At 43.3% G+C, this 17510-nt stretch overlaps 1 protein-coding gene across 4 annotated transcripts in view; it reads left to right on the plus strand.

The window, feature by feature from the left end:
- SLC36A1 (solute carrier family 36 member 1) overlaps positions 1 to 17510 on the plus strand; it is a 45288-nt gene that overhangs the window by 5336 nt on the left and 22442 nt on the right. For all 4 annotated transcript variants that reach the window (XM_054718063.1, XM_054718064.1, XM_008152237.3 and 1 more), the window contains exons 2-7: positions 4166 to 4313; positions 9346 to 9436; positions 10419 to 10507; positions 11179 to 11274; positions 13254 to 13338; positions 13758 to 13976. In XM_054718063.1, coding sequence (XP_054574038.1) covers positions 4171 to 4313; positions 9346 to 9436; positions 10419 to 10507; positions 11179 to 11274; positions 13254 to 13338; positions 13758 to 13976 — 723 coding nt within the window. In that variant the 5' untranslated portion in view covers positions 4166 to 4170. The remainder of the gene's footprint in view (positions 1 to 4165; positions 4314 to 9345; positions 9437 to 10418; positions 10508 to 11178; positions 11275 to 13253; positions 13339 to 13757; positions 13977 to 17510) is intronic.

Consider the following 17510-nt stretch of genomic DNA (forward strand, 5'->3'; position numbering starts at 1 on the left):
GCGGTAAGGGAAGTGGTTTGTGAGTGAGCATAAGGACTCTGAAAGAATTAGGGCTCTCTCACATTGCAGTACAGCGTGGAGTTCCCTGTCACCGAAGCTAATTGTCACGGGGCAGTTAGTTTTGGGGATGTTGTAGATTAGAAGATTGTGTTGGGTAGAGGGTTGGACTAGTGAAAGTTTCAAGTTTTCTCCCAAATTCAGAGGTTTGGTGCAGTTCTAGGACTGGACTTGTTAGCATGTGGGATATGAAATAGAATAGATAGATGTCCACTTTTGGGAATGCTTTATTTTCCCCCTTGCTTCAGATAACTGTTCTCACAGTTAAGTACTCCTGCTTTTTCTTTTTCTTTTCAACCCCTCCACCCCCTCCCAGTGAGTACATCTTTTTTAAATGCTTGTGTCTTTGAGGGTCAGATGCTGAAGAATCATTGCTGTTAATAATACATTTCTTCACACCTTGACCTGAAGCAAGATTCTAGAACTAAGTCGAGTGAATAGACTTTGGGTCTATTTTGTTAAAAATATATTTTATTGATTTTTTACAGAGAGGAAGGGAGAGGGATAGAGAGTTAGAAATATCAATGAGAGAGAACCATCGATTAGCTGCCTCCTGCACACCCACTACTAGGGATGTGCCTGCAATCAAGGTACATGCCCTTGACTGGAATCAAACCTGGGACCCTTCAGTCCGCAGGCCGATGCTCTATCCACTGAGCCAAACCGGTCAGGGCATGGGGGTCTATTTTTGCTAGCGTGGTCCTGATAACACCTTCCAGAAGTAGGTGATTGACTAACCACTAACACCTAGCCTTTTCTTACTTAGTAGTTCACTCTTTTGGACCTAAATATCTTATGGAGATTTTGACTTTGCATTGATGGGCCACACATAATGTTTACTGTCCTCAAGGATGTGAAGGACAAGCTTGTCTTGAACTCTCACATATTACAACCCCTCATTTTGACAGTCAACAGGTTCTCCTGTTAAAACTTCCCACATAACAGGAACTGGCAATTGCAGCAGTAGACTTGGAAACCAGGTTTCATCAAAGGGAGCCCAGGGGCAGGGTGACCTTGCAGGCTAGCACTCAGTGGGAGAGCTAGAAAGCAAGAGGAGGAGTCCTTAGTTGCCTGAAGGAACTTCAGGGAGTGACTGCACCCACCCTCTATGGTGCTTAAATCCCTACCTAACATCTCTGAGGAGGGTTTCTGCTTGGGCTTTGCCAGGGATAGGAAACACGCTGTCTCCCAGAGTGAACCATTCCACCTGGACAACTTCTTTTAATAGAAGGTTCTTCCTTATGTCTAGCCAAACACCTGCCTCCCTTTACATTCCACCTACTGATTGTATTTCTGACCGACCTTCGAGGCCCCGAAGAACAAGTCTTATCCATAGGATAGCTTCTAATGGCAGTTTTTTATGCCTCCTAAGATGCCAGTCCTCCAGGTTGATCTTTCTCTGTGCTTCCAACCATTCCTCACTGAGTTGGCTTCCATTCCTATCCTGCTGCTGACCCCTGGCTGCACCACAGTTTGCCATTGTTGCCATTTATAGTTGGCTACCTGAAATACCATGCATGGCAAAACTGAACAGTGCTATATATATCATCTACACGGGGTTTCCTAGTGCAACCTAGAATTACATTGGCTTATTATTATATCACTGACTTCTGTGAAGCTTGTCAACTAAAACATAAGTAGCATTCCCCCACACCCCTCGCCCCTTTCAACGTTCACACAATTGCCAAGCCACATCTCCCACATCCCGCCGTTGTTGCTTGGTCTTTAGATCTATAGATGTCAGTCTCTTTTTGAGCAGTTTCTTAACAATAATCTGCTGTGGGTGGGTAACTGCAGTTTTGATACACAGAATGAAAAGGCACCTTCACAGTGTTTGAAATGAGCATCTGTACCAAGTAAGCAACAGAGTGGTTTCTTGGTTGATGGGGAAGGATTAGGGAACCCGATGGAGGTTTGTATACTGTCTCTTCTCCCTCAGTAACATGCAGGATTCAGTTGGAAAGGCCTGTTCCTCAGACACTTTTGGTATATTGGAGGAGACTGGAAATTAGCTGTTGTTTGCATAAGTAGTTAGACTAGTTGATTCCTACAATATTAGAACCAGAGAGTCACTGAGAGAGATTTTAGTTCACCCCTTCCCCTTTTTGCATGTTTGGAAAAAAGACCACAGACATAAAGAGAATTGTTTCAAATTACTAAGCAAGTTAATGATAGAGGCAACCTTAGAACCCAGGTCTTCTAAATTACATAGAAACTAGCTTATTTACTTTTGCCTGAATAGTAGCTTTCAACTACTTCATAATCCCCCCACCCACCCCCCCTCCGACCCTATGAGCTTAACTGCCCCAGAGCTAGATGACTTTCTTGAATTCTTCCAGCCTGTGAATGAAGGACGCCCTCTTAGATACTTGGCAAAGTTGCTCTGGTGGTGAAGCTAGGCATGATCCTCTCTGGGACTTCCAAGCACTTTACTGGCTTTCTACCAAGCACTTTCCTTGTGAGATTACATGGGGTCCCATTTCCATGTAATTACAGTTGGTGGGGGAAAATGAGGCCACCCTGGATCACTCAGGTGCCAGGGTGGGGATAGTTTCTGAAAAGTCTCCTGGGACTGGACCTGTGGGAGCACTCATCACAAAGCTATCCTTTGGCAGCTAGTGTGGGGTGTCAGGTGGAAGGCATGTTGTAATGGCCATCAGAGGTCCTGTCTCCTCACCACGTCTCTGAGATAGCACATCAGACTCAAGGTGAGCATCCAGCCACATGCTGGGGGAGCCCCTTACAGGCAGGCAGTTGTGCCAGTCTGCAAAGCGTCAGAAGGATTTTTATTTGTAATTTTAATATCCATGTACCTTTCTTTTATCACTTGATTGCAATTCTTGGAGGGCAGGAAGTTGAATCTTTTTCATTATAATATTCCCTCACTACAACTGGCACTGTATTCAGTAGATGTTTCCATTCAGTAGATGTTTCCAGATTCAGGCAGAGTGTCAGGAGACATGTTTACTGCTTCGCTCCTACCTGGCTGTAGCAGAGCAGGCCCCTTCATCTTTTTTTTTTTTTTTTCCGGGGAGGGAAGGCGTTGATTCTTCATCTGTAAAATGAGCAGCTGGAGTGACCTCTGAAGGCTCTTTTAACAACAGTCTCTAGGATTCTGGAGTCTATACGACTCTCAAATGTATCCTCATTATGTATCTTAGAGAAGTCATCGTTCTTTTCGGTAGTAGCATTACTGAGAAAGTCCACCTAGGGAACACCACCCTCACCGTCCTTTCCCAGCACAACAGGAAGGGTTTCTTCTTTCACCATCTTTAAAAAATTGGCAAATCTATAAAATAAAAGGGAAGAAGCATTGTGGAGGGCAGCTATTGACACAAAGGCCAGTGGTGAGCACCTCTCATGCTCCTGGTTTTCTTCTGTGCTGCTTTTAGCTGCCATTTCTCAGTATTCGGGTTTGGTTGCAAGCAAAGAGTCCTAGGGTCAGGGGATGAGAGTCACTGATAACCTCCAAAGAGTATAGGATATGCCAGAGCTCATGGCAAAGAGAAAGAGAAAGTCATTTATGGCTCTGGGATCTGGTGAGGAGTTTGAGCAGAACTGGATGATCTGGAGAGCATTTCTTGAATGCAGCAGGGTTCTTTCTCTAATGAATGCCGAGGAAAAATAGGATGCAGTTAAAAATATTCAGGTTTCTGTCCTCTGAGAGCTTGCTCTTGGGGAAGATGGAAATACATACAATTTAACTGTTGTTCAAGGTCCAAGAAATTAGCTCAAAGGAAAGGATAGTTCATCTGGACCTAAGGAACAGGAAAGACTTCCTGGAATCATCTGTTTGCCTCTTCCCCTACCTCTCCCAAGTATGCCTCACCTCTGCTCTGTCCAGGTGTGCTGGGACAAATTTAGAAACATATGAGTGTGGCACCAACTGGGAAGGCAGAGAGGTAAAAGCTGAGTCAGCTCAGCCTGCCCATGTGAACTTTGCACCTTTTTCATTTTCATAAATCCAAGCACTTGCATTGCACTTAATACATAGTGCAGCCTCGTTGAACTACTGTGACAATGGCTGCTTCTGCCCCAGAGTCCACCCCAGGCATGGAGCTAAAGGCCCCAGCCACGGGAAGTCTTAGCTCTGACTCTGCCCCCACAGCTACCATGTCCACACAGAGACTTCGGAATGAGGACTATGCTGACTACAGCTCCACAGACGTGAGCCCGGATGAGAGCCCATCTGAAGGTCTGAACAACTTCTCTTCCTCGGGCTCCTACCAGCGATTTGGGGAAAGCAGCAGCACAACGTAAGTAACTGTTCCTTTTATCCTCCTGGGGGAGATTCACGTCCCTCAGTTCTGTATCAGTAACATAGTCTCCCTTGGCGTTATTTTTGCTCCCCATCTTACCAGTTCCCCCACTCTATAGATGAAAATAAGAGGTTGGGCAATTAACTGCCACTCTGTAGTCTGTTTCTTATTCTTTGTTCATTACAGCTGTATTGGTCCTAGAAGACTAAGAGCATAAACATAAGAAAAACTTGTAGAAAGAACAGTCTCTTAATTTAGAACTAAGGGTCTTCTGTGCTAGAACCTCAAGTACCTCGGAGCACAGTTGGAAGCCTCCTTTGCAAAGTCTCCTCCAGACTTCTGTCCCTGTCACCAAACAGCCAATTCATCTGGCTGAAGAAGTAGGAAAAGGGAGGAATAACTTCTCCTGCACTTAAAAAAAAAATCAAGGGGGTTATAGAGAAGAGGAGATCGGCATTGCATTTCTAAGAAGGGCTTAGGTTTCATCCCTGGAAACTGAATCCCATCTCATCTGGGCTGAGTTTGCTCTTTGGGCCTCACTTCCCCCAAATGTAAGATAACATTGAGGACCTCACTGTGAAGCTATGCTCACTGTTTGGTGTTCTCCACTCAAATTAGAAAATTCAGAGGAGCATTTTCTATTCCATTAAATTCTCCAACTACTAGTAGATCCTCAATCTCAGCAGACCCCTGACATTTACTTGGGATCTCAGCATCCCATCTTTTGCAGTCCTTATGTTTATTCCTCAAGCTTAGCCATCACCCTTTTGTGTTCCTTTGTGGATTCAGTATGACTTACTGAGGCATCCTTTGTATCCTGGATTTATTCTGTCTCGTGTGACTGCCCAAGGAGACCATAGGAGTTTCTCTTGGAAGCCATTACTAGTGAAGCTCCTCTGGCTGCCATCTCTCCTGGTGTAGGGCTTTTTCTGCAGTGAACTGGATAGAACTAGAGGATCTCCACAACTAGCTGATTTCAGCTCAGGAAGCTTCACTCTCTACAGCTTCTTTATCATGTAATATGCCTTCTCTCTCTCTCTCTCTCTCTCTCTCTCTCTCTCTCTCTCTCTCTCTCTCTCTCTCTCTCTCTCCCCTCTCTCTCCCTTTGCTTGCATTGTTAGCTGATGGAAAAGATACTTGGAGCACAGCTTGGAGCAGTGAAGACCATTGTTCTCTTTCCCCTTAACCTTTCCACCCAATTGGCTTCCCCCAGGCAGAAGGAGCTCCAAATGCAGCCAATGACATGTGATAGCTTCCCTTCAGAAGTCACACTCATTATTGTGAAATATTTCTTCCAAGCTTTTCTCTCTATAGTTTCCCTTCCAGTTTTTGCTCCTTGTTCTCAACTGTTGTCCATGCAATGCTTGCCAGATAGTCTAGATTTTCATTTTTAAAGGGATGTCTCTGAAGTTCAACACCAACTAGCTTAGCCAGTTCAGGATGGTAGCTGATAGGTTTTATATGTATTGAAGCTAATGCATGCCTGTTAGCTATTCTGAATATCTCCTTTATTCACATTGGGTTATAACTAGTAGTCAACCTCACATTATTTACCCTTGTTTATTGGAAATTGAGCAAATAAGAAGATACTTTCCTTGGGTTTTTTATTGGGACATTTTCTGGGGTATACTTTGTTCTGAGGGGCCTCCTGCCCTCATATTGTGATACAAGGTAGGTGACCCAAAAGCCCATCTGTAAGTGATGGCGGGTATTACAGTCCCATCACAAGGAAACTGTCACCTCAAGAAAAACAGTCAATAGTATTTGTTGCCCACAATAAAATTTGAGCTTTCAAAATTAGAAAAAAAACTTGTCTTTTGCACTGACACCTGGATGGTTTCCCTCTACTTAAAGATTTTCTGATGAGATCAGTGATGATATTAATACATGTGATTTTTTTTATGTTATATAAGGTAATAAAGTCAGCATTTAGAAGGTCTATATAACCCAGAGAACCAATATCTTCCAAATGACTAAAGTGTGATGTTAGAACATTTTGCATGGGTAAAAGATCATTCAAAAAGCGAAATCACCAGTGGGTTTTAATGTAATAGAGAATGAAAAGTTCAGAATCCACATTACAACTTCCAAGAAATGACCACATGTCGAGTTTTGGTGTAGTATCAAAGAAAAATTACTACAATTTTCTAAAGAGGTAATTAAAATACTTCTTCATTTTCCAACTACGTGCCTCTGTGAGGAGAGACTTTCTGTATACTTCAACCAAAACAACATATTGCAGCAGAGTGAATGCAGAAGTAGATAATCCAGCTATCTTCTATTAAGCAAGACATGAAAGAGATTTCTCACATTGTATTTTTTGGAAAATAATTACTTTTCATTAAAAATCTGTTATTTATTTATATTAACATTCTGTCTCCTGTGAGGCTTATTGTTATTTTAATTTGATAAATATTTGTATAATTTCTTGGTTTTAATTTGTAATATAGTATATATCCGTAGACATAATCCATATAAGCAAAAGCTATTTGTGATCTTCAATAATTTATAAGTATATTAAGGGATCCTGAGACCAAAAAGTCTAAGAACTACTGATTTGGAGCATAAATAGAACCACAAAGATTTGCAAGGCTTATTAAGATGTTATTTGCCTCCCTGTCTCCCCCACCCCCACCCCACCCCTATAGTTAAGACTTTGCAGTCCCTAGAGTTGATTTTGTGATATGGTTTTGAGTTAATCTCAGCTTGGGGTCATTGAGTAAAAAGAGTAATTTTGTCAGTTGCTTCGAATCCTGGTGTTTCAGAGCTAAAGGGACTTGGGAGAGTATGTTGTCCTAGTCCAGTCTCCTCACTCTACAGACGAGAGAACAAGCCCAGCGAAGGGGGAAGGGAATTGTCATATGGAGTTAGTGGCAGAGCCAGGGCTAGAGGGACCTGGTCTCCCATAAAACCAGCTTAGGCCTTTAGGGGAGGGCTCTGGGAGGCATGTAGGGTTGGTACAGTGCTTATCTTGTCAAGATAGAAATTTGATTGGCCCATCATCCTGCCCATAATCTCCTGGTCACTGGCTGCTGATGATAGAGTCACTCCTGGAACCTTGCAGTCTGGTCCTTAAGCTGTTTCCTCACAATAGTCCAGAAGAGCACTCAGCCTCTTATTTTTAGACTTGAAGCAGGATCCTCGATTTTCCTTGGGGACAGTAGGACATTAGAGAGGTTTTCTTCCTGGAGGCAAAAGGAGAAAGGTTACAAAAAATAAAATTTCCTTTCTAGAGGGTAAAGATCAGTGTAATATGGTCAATGTTTGTTTTCTGTTTCTTCTGAATTGCACATTTGAAGACGTGTGTAAGCAGCATTTAGGAGGGATTTAGGTTATTTGTACAGAAGAATTTTAAGACAGTGCCAGCGGCTAAATCTTGAGTGAGTCTGTGATTTGGGTAAAAGCCATACCATATATGACCTGGTCCTTCTGGAAGTAACAGAAGAATAGAAAATGCTGAAGATGAGGCCTCTGCTCTGTCAGTCCTTTGACAAGTTCCCATTCCCTAGGGAAAAAGTAGAAATTCCTTGCCCATCCTCACCCCCACCTGAGAGGCCTCAGAACCAAGGCATTCTTTCATGTTGGTGCCCTGCGTTTCTCTCTCTAGGCTTCTGTTCCCAGGCCTTTCTTCCTTATTGGCCCTTACAGACCCTGCCTGTCTTGCTGGACTCTGCTCAGATCTCTGCCTTCTGAGCCCTCACCTGTCTCCCCTCCCTGGGCATTGTTCCTGGCTTTTCTTCAGATCGGGATCTTTCTACCTTGAGACATTGTTAGTTTCTAGAGACTGAGGTCCATATCTGATTCTTACTTATTTCCGTCACTACATTAACAGTGTTTTACACACGATAGCAGTTTGCTGAGTGAAAAAATAAATGAAGATGTAAGAGGCTTTACAATTGTACCTTTGAGGGGAACAGTCTGTATAATAGGTGAGGGAAAACTCTGCCCTCAGGCAGAAGGATAAACTAGGTGACTAAAGAGGGCTTATCCAACCCTAGGATCTATGGCAGCAGTCACCAACCTTTCGGACCTCACGGACCACCAGTGGTCCGTGGACCACCGGTTGGCAACCGCTGCTCTATGGCATTTGACTGTTTTTATTAGTTTGTTTTTTAAAGTAAAGTATGCCAGGGACTTCTGGCCTGTTGAGGTACTGCATGACTTTTATTCTGTTCACTTAGTTTTGTTTTATTAATCCTTACCTGAGGATATTTTTTCCGTTGATTTTTAGAGAGATTGGAAGGGAAGGGAGAGGGAGGGGAGGAAGAGAGAGAGAGCAAGAGACATTGATTGGCTGTCTCCTGCAAATGCTCCCGACTGGGGTGAGGGATCAAACCTGCAACTCTGGTATGTGCCCTTGACTGGAATCAAACCCAAGACCCTCCAGTTCATAGGGCAATGCTCTAACCACTGAGTTTCGTGGGCCAGGACAAATTAAAAAAAAAACACACAAACAAACAGGAGAAAAACTTTAATACAAGCACAAGGAAAATTCATGTAAGCATGAAAATTCCCTCCATAAAACTTTCTGTTAAGGGTTTTGGGCTTCTCTTTTTTATTTTCCCTGTTCTCTGATACTAGTGTCTGTCCTTTGCAGTTAAGCTTGTCATCCTGTTACAGTGTGGGTTCTGATTCTTTACAGTGGATGGGTCTGTGGTGAAAACCAGGCCCAGATACACTAGGAAAGGATACAGTGCCTAGAGAGATCCCTACTGTCCCTCTGGTATAATCTCCAAGAAAGAGAGAGTTCTCAGAGATGCCACAGGGAGTGGACCTTATAGCCCAGTGGCTAGGAGAGCGAGCTTGGGGATCAGACTGCCTGAGTGTGAAACCTGGTTCAATTATTTACCAGGTGTGTGACCTTGGGCAAGTTATTTCCTCAACCATAAAATGAAGTTAAAACATGTCTCATAGGGTTGTTGTGCAAATTGAATGAGGTAATAATATATGAAGGCACTTAACACTGCTAAATGCCTAATAAATGTTAGCTCTTGTTAACATGTGCTTGTCTACCTTCTTCCCACTTCAGATGGTTCCAGACCTTGATCCACCTGTTAAAAGGCAACATTGGCACAGGACTCCTGGGGCTGCCCCTGGCAGTGAAAAATGCAGGCATCTTGGTAAGAGTCTGCATCAGCGGAGGGAAGTTTCATGACAATCTTAGAACGTAATGGATCTTTAAAAAATATTTTTACTTTATTTAAAACATTGTAATGGGAAGCTTTAAAAAAATATCAGCTGATAAAAAGCAAAATTCAGATGTTCATTTATCTACAGATATTTATTGAGGGCCTTTAGTGTGCCAGGTACTGTTCTAGGCTCTTAGGATGCTATCAGTGAATAAAACAGACAAAGATTCCTGCCCTCAGGGAGCTTCGTTTCTGGTGGGAAGGATGTGCTTAAAATGTCTCAGGCATTTTCTATCAATAATGTTAACTAATGAATTAGTAACAGAAGTCTGTCCATTTTCTACACAGTTCTTCCAACACCCTGTCTCTAGATGGCCAACTCTGAGAATATTTTTCTTTTAGGATTCACTCCCTATAGACTGTCCAAAGCCATTCTGGTTTTTGTTAGAGTTGGAGATAGCTCAGAGATGTGGGTTGTTCTTAGCTAAAGGCTATCCTTTCTTGATCTGATACTGCTTTTTTAAAAATTTCTTTATTGATTAAGGTGTTAAATATGTGTCCTTATTCCCCTATTACCCCCCCCCCCATTCCCTCTAATGAACAACATAAACTGATGATACTGCTCTTAAAAGAACTTCTGCCTTCCTCCCACACTCCTAAACCCATCTCTTTTTCCCAGTCACAGGAGCCTTCTGTTTTACTGATTGGCCACAGTCTTGGAACAGCCTTATCTTGTGTCATTCTCCACAAGATTAATTCTCTGGAAGGCATGCTAAGTTTCAGATGATGCTCATCTCACTGAGCTAATCTCCATGCTCACATTTCTGTTTCCAGTGCTGTGTCAGAACTTCTGTCATTGGAAAGTACCTTAGTAGAGTAGCATTGTGATCACTTGCAAATCCAGTCTCTGTTGGCTCCCTCTTAATTGTCTCTGCTTGTCTCTCCCTCTCTTGCCTGCAACACCTGTCCCCAGATGGGTCCCCTCAGCCTGCTGGTGATAGGCATCGTGGCCGTGCACTGCATGGGTATCCTGGTGAAATGTGCTCACCACTTCTGCCACAGGTGAGAGCCCTCTGAGTTACCTCTTTTTAAAAAATATATTTTTATTGATTTCAGAGAGGAAGAGAGAGGGAGAGAGAGATAGATAGAAACGTCAATGATGACAGGGAATCTTTGATTGGCCGCCTCCTGCATGCCCCCCACTGGGGATCGAGCCTGCAACCCTAGCATGTGCTCTGGACCAGAATCAAACCTAGGACCCTTCAGTCCACAGGCTGATGCTCTATCCACCGAGCCAAACCGGCCAGGGCATGAGCTGCCTCTTGAGTGACAGATTGTCCTTTTAGGTTTCATTACCTGAAAGTGAGCACTTACACAGATCACTCTAAATTTTTTATGCTACCTGAAGGTGGTTGCTGATTAACATTGCCCTCTTATTTTTGTGTCCTTTTTTTCATCATGTGTCATCTGTCAAATTATGTGCAGTGGACAGAAGTAAATTATAAATTTATATTTACCCATTGAAATGATTTTGCCAGGTGGTTGTCAATTATAGTGAAAGTAACTGTTCCATTGACTTGCTACTTCTGATCCTTGAAAGCATTTGGCCCAGGACTCAGTGATATCTCCAGGGTGAAAGATGGGGAACTGGCCTAGGTCTCAAGGAGATGCATTTGTTCTGTCATTGTCTAACTCACACACTCTGCCCTTCTGCTCTCCCTGCCTCCTCCCAGACTGAACAAGCCTTTTGTGGACTATGGGGAGACAGTGATGTACGGACTGGAATCCAGCCCTATCTCCTGGCTCCGGAACCATGCACACTGGGGAAGGTAACTGATTTCCTCTCTTACTGTGGCTGTGGCTGCCCAGTGGTAAGGCCTTTAGATATGGGGTAAGAGGTAGGAGACAGTAGTAGAAAGACCATTGTTTGGGTCAGGAACTTGAGTTCCAGTTCAGCCTTTCGGAGGTAATCTCTGTGACCTTGGGCTGTGTGACCCCTCCCTTCTCTGAGCCTCAGTTTGCTCATTGGTAAAACAGGGTCCTGGCCTTAAAGAGCTCTGTAGGTTGTTCCAGCTTTGACAGTCTATGAGCAGGGATTATATTCATTCCCTCATTGCTCAACAAATATATATAAGCTCTCTCAAAAGTGGTACAAAACAATTCTAGGTATAGGGAGGGGGTGTTCTCTGAGGTAAACTATGTGGTCCCTGCACTCCAGGGGCTTGCAGTTTTTCTAAGGAACAAGGTGCGTGAGACGCTTGTGCCCAAGAGATCAGGAATAGTATAAATCAGCAGGAAGAGTGTCCTGAGCTATAAATACAGCCTAGGCACTCAGAGGGGAGAGGCTTTCCAGATTCTCTTATCCACTGTGCCAGATGAGAAGTGCACATGGTAGGTGATTTAAGGGCAGGGCACTGGGCAGGAGAAGGAAGGCTTCAAGGAAGAGGTGAGGTGGAACAAACAGATTTATGAGGGAAAGAGACGTTTCAGGAGGTGGAGAGTATTTTGGAAATTTCTCCTTATGGTAACTTGTCAGATGCCTGAACGGAAATTTCCTACTTTTTGTTTTCTATTTGAGGAAACGATGCATTTAGATGTAGAGAATTGATACTATCAAGGACCGAGTCCTTTAAAAAAATTTTGAACCACATTAAAACTATATTCTTCAGAAAAACTCCTTTTTGTGGTTACAGGGAGACTTTCACCTTCACTCGTTCATTATTAACTTCCGCCTGCGATGCAGTTTTGTGTAATTCTTTCAGCAAAATCATTTTCTGTGTTTGGGAGAACCCAGATTGCCAAGTGACCACTTTTGGTTGATTGGTTGGTTGTTGATTAATTCTTCCCTCCCTCCCTCTCTCTCTTTCCCTCCCCCCTCCTCTTCTTCCTTTCTTTTTTTCTCTATCTCCCTTTTTCCCTCTCTCCCTATGGCTCATCCTGCCCTTTCCTTACTCACTGTCTTACTCCCTTCCTTCCTTGCTTTAATAAAATAAAAAAATATATATTTTTGAACAAGATAAAAGGACATAAAGTGAAAAGTAAAGGTATATATACTGGTCACAGTTGCATAGGTATCCTTTTGGAATATCTGTATATATACAAACATGTACCTGTTCTCAAACATGTTTGGAAACTTATTTTTTCCCTTAAAGGTGTTAGTCATTTCTCTGTCAGCCCGTATAGATTTAACATATGCTTTTTACCTGCTGTATACTGTTCCATTTAAGAATGGTCTATAATTTAATCCTTTTTCTTTTGATGACCCTTTAAGTTGTTACCAGCTGTTGCCGTTGTAACAGTGCTTCAACCAGCAGTCTGTTTGGTTACATCTATTTCTGTGTACTTATGTGAGAGTAGATTGGTTCTTGGATTCAGGTTATAGACAGAGCATGTGAAGGGGTCCACACTTCCTGGCTGTTATGTTGAGGGTTCCCTGTCGCTGTAGAACAGATGGTATGAGATGGAACAGGTGGGCCATGGGGAGGGGAGGCCAAGGGCTGGGCAGTGGTCCTGATGTGCTCTGCTCAGGCCACTCAGTCGCAGGCTTGCCTGGCCTTGTGCAGCATTCCTGACAAGAAGCCAGGAAGGGGACCTTGGAAACCTCACAGGCAGCACCTGCTTCACCTTCCTCCAAAGCTCTAGACTGGTGGCATTTAGCACAGTTTCTCCTTTCACCAGGACGCACTCATCCTTGTCACCTGATTGGAAGGGTCTGTGATGACTGGGGCAAAAGTGTGTTCAAACAACGTCTCTCAGGGAGTCTTGCTTTTTATCATGATCTTCGTATTTCTTCCTTCTCCACCTTCAGGCACACTGTGGACTTCTTCCTGATTGTCACGCAGCTGGGATTCTGCTGTGTCTATTTTGTTTTTCTGGCTGACAACTTTAAACAGGTAGGGTCCTGGGGGCTGGGAGAGGAAGAGGGAGAGAGAGGGTGGGGGGGGGGCAGAGAGAATGGCAAGAGATAAGTGGACTTTCTGTTCAGGATTTTTAAAAAACCATTTCTTTTTATTAAAACCAGTTTTGATCAACAAAAGAATTAAGATTCTTTACATAGAATACTTTACATAGAACAGTGTCTTTTATTTTATTTCATATAAAGACCTAGGGTATCAAGAAACTCAAAAGGCCTTGTGCGTCTTCCTATCTTTTGGTAAGATATGATCAAACCATGCTATGATAATTATGAAGATTTGCAAAGATAGTTCACCAACCACAGACTTCCGTATGGCCTTTTTCACACGCTGAACCGTTAGTCAGGCCTTGGTCATTTGAAAGGCTTTTTCTGTTTTTTGTCTTCCCCTCGTTCTAGGTGATAGAAGCAGCCAATGGAACCACCAACAACTGCCACAACAATGAGACGGTGATTCTGACACCCACCATGGACTCAAGACTCTACATGCTCACCTTCCTTCCGTTCCTGGTGCTGCTGGTTTTCGTTAGGAACCTTCGAGTCCTGTCCATCTTCTCCCTGTTAGCCAACATCACCATGCTGGTCAGCCTGTTTATGATCTACCAGTTCATTGTTCAGGTACGAGCTCAGGCTCTCTCCTCCCACCTATTAACTAATCAAAGAAAGAAACAAACAAACAAAAGTAAGTGGAGCGTCAATAGGGATATGTTACTTATGTGTGATATATTTACATTATCGGTTCTCAACTTCAGCACTATTGTCATTTTGGACCAGATAACTCTTTGTCATGGGGGGCTGTCCTGTATCTCACGGGATATTTAGCAGCCTCCCTCGTCTCTACCTGCTAGGTGCTAGTAGCAACCCCTCCTCCCGACTTGTGACAACGAAAATGTCTCCAGAAATTGCCAAACATCGGGGAGGCGGGGGAGTAAAGTCATTCACCTTGAAATCACCGATTTAAACTTTTCCCTAATTAGATAGTTAATACATGGATCATTTTGTAAGATTGGAAAATAGAGAAAAATATTAAGAGAAAAATAAAAACCAAATTTTCTAACCTATCCTATCTAATAAAAGGGTAATATGCAAATTAACTGTCACTCCGTCACAAATATGTCGGCGCCCATAGCCACAAGATGGCAGCACCCAGTCCTCTCAGCCCCACTGAAGTCCCCCAGTCCCGCTGTGAGTGGCCTGGCGGAATGCTACAGCGACAAGACAAGCGTTCCACCCCAGCCACGGAGGGCCTCTGGGCAGCGGGCATGGAGCGGCCAGGGGGGTGGGGGGAGAACTCTTGCGTCGTCATCCCGGCGACAAGACAAGCATTCCACGCCTGGCCGCGGATGGGCCACTGGCGAGGCCGGGGCACTGATGGGCCTCTGGGCTGCGGAGAGCCTCTGGGCAGTGGACACGGAGCGGCCAGGCCCCACAGAGAGCTACTGGCCCATGAATTCGTTTGTAGGGCTACTAGTATTTAAATAAAATAATTCCTTACCACTCTAGTTTTATATTTATTTGTCAAAATTATAAATCCAGTAATTGTTCCTCCCTCTAGGATAGGTTAGAAAATTTGGTTTTTATTTTTCTCTTAATATTTTTCTCTATTTTCCAATCTTACAAAATGATCCATGTATTAACTGTCTAATTAGGGAATGACTTTACTCGCCTCCCTCCCCGATGTTTGGCAATACCTGGAGACATTTTTGTTGTCACAAGTCGGGAGGATGGGTTGCTACTAGCACCTAGCAGGTAGAGACGAGGGAGGCTGCTAAGGGTAATACACAAGAGGATATCTGTGTATATATATGGTTAGAAGATTTCATGCTGAGAAAAATGTGCCCTTAAACACTGTGGCTGTTTGTGGGCAATACATTGCATTTTGCCAAAACTTGAGAAAAGGAAAAGAGTGACAGCGGGGGAATAAAAGCATAACTTTTTCAAAAGTATTTAAATTTAATTCCCCTGCCCTGGCCGGTGTGGCTCAGTTGGTTGGGCATTGTCCCCTTCACCAAGAGGTTGCTGGTTCCATTCCTGATCAGGGCACATGCCAGGGTTGTGTGCTCGATCCCCAGTAGGGGGCATGTAGGAGGCAGCTGATCGAAGTTTTGCTTTCACATTGATGTTTCTCTCTTCTCCCTTCCTTTCTCTAAAATATCAATAAACTATTCTTTAAAAAAAATTTAATTCCCCCAATAACTCATCAACACTCACTCATTAAAGTGCAGACAACACAAGTGCTTGGTGAACACCACATGCTCACCCTGCGTCTCCCCCACTCGGGCACCTTTGGTGTTACTGTCTGTCTCCTTCTAGGTCCTATGAGCGCATTACACACTATGTACAGAAATATATAAAACAAACATATATTTTTGTTTTTTTAAACATACTTAAAAAGATTATTGTATGTAGTTTTTGTCTACTTTGGTATGTTTCCCTCGATAGTGCCTCAGAGAGCTTTCCAAATTGATAAACCTGATTTTACCTCATTTTTTTAAATTGCTACAAAGTATCTCAGAAAATAGATGTTGCCTTAGTTTATTTGACCAGTCCTCAGTCAGCGGACTGTCAGGTCATTTATAGCTTTTAGTATTTTTTCAGTACTATGACAGTGCATTTTATTACACCTTCCTTTTTGTGGGCATGTATAAGTACATCTCCAAGATATTTATCCAGAAGAGAAATTGCTGAAGAGTTTGCACTTTTGAAATTTTTATATTGCCAAGTTGCTTTTTCTAAGCACTATTTACTGATTTCATATTGACTCCCTTCCACGGTACCTAAGTTTCCTATTCTAGCCAACACTGGATATATCAATTGTTTTAATTTGGACAGTTTGACAGGTGAACTTTGCCTCATTTTCAAACAGTTACCTACTGATGTGGTTTCTAGGAAAACAGTGGGTCATAAAAAGGAGGGACTTCCTGTACTGAAGAAATGACAATGAGTTTAGATTGGATTTAATTATTGACTGTTTTTTCCTTGTCCGAGTAAGTCAGAAGAATGGCCCTGACCAGTTTGGCTCAGTGGATAGATCGTCGGCCTGCAGACTCAAGGGTCCCCGGTTCGATTCTGGTCAAGGGCATGTACCTTGGTTGCAGGCACATCCCCAGTAGGGAATGTGCAGGAGGCAGCTGATCGATGTTTCTCTTTCATCAATGTTTCTCTTTCATCGATGTTTCTAACTCCCTGTCCCTCTCCCTTCCTCTCTGTAAAAAAATCAATAAAAAAAAAAAAAAGAATGGCAGATGCTGACTTCTTTGCAGAATTACTATTTAAAACATAAACATCTCTCCATGTCCCATTTTATTATGAGACTGGAAAAAGGGCCTGTGAATGCATGATGGATCATTTCCAGAGAGTTCCCCCCGCCCCACCTCTGGCAAATTAAGTTAAAGCAGAGAAGGGTAGATAAATTCTTGATTTAACTTTGTAATTAGAGATCTCAATCACTGCCTAGGAAACACTGCAGTGGACATTAAAGATGAGGTGAGTGACACACCTACCACATTTAATTATAAACCCGTGTGGGTAGTTGGACTGTGGTCGATGCCACGATCAGAGGGCTGGGATGGGAATATGAGTCGTGATAGCATCTCAGTCCCAACTGCAGGAAGTGTCTGTCTAGAGCATTGTCTGTGCACAGTACATCCTGCGCTTTGGTGAGGCAGTCCTGCTCATTGCTTGAGAGCAATTCTAAGCCTGCCTCTTGGCTCAGCCTGGAGGTGTGTTGCTATCTGCCCTGGGTGCAGCATGAGGGAGTGCTGTGTTGAGTGGCTTCATTTTGACGTGGCACATAGCTAAAGGTGTTCCCTTTGGGTCCTTTTTGTTGTTCCTGCTGCTGCTAATTTTGTCCTGTCCTGGCATTTTACTCTGTTTACCATGAGGATTCCACTACTGTTTGATATTCCTGAATTTTTACCCAATCCTTGCATTTAGCATGTATTGTGACTGGTGCTCTTGCTCCTCATGCACATGCCATCATAGGAAGCTGACCGAGGTCTTCCACCTGAGCAGGTTTTCCTGGAACGAACGGATGGCAGCACATTTCTGAGCAGAATGCCTTGCCGAGAGGGACTCCCAATAAATATTTTATCACTGCATATCCTTAATTCTGAGATGCATTTTTTCACACATAATGTTTCCAAACTTGGA

The sequence above is a fragment of the Eptesicus fuscus genome, chromosome 6, assembly GCF_027574615.1.
Source record: "Eptesicus fuscus isolate TK198812 chromosome 6, DD_ASM_mEF_20220401, whole genome shotgun sequence".
NCBI lineage: Eukaryota > Metazoa > Chordata > Mammalia > Chiroptera > Vespertilionidae > Eptesicus > Eptesicus fuscus.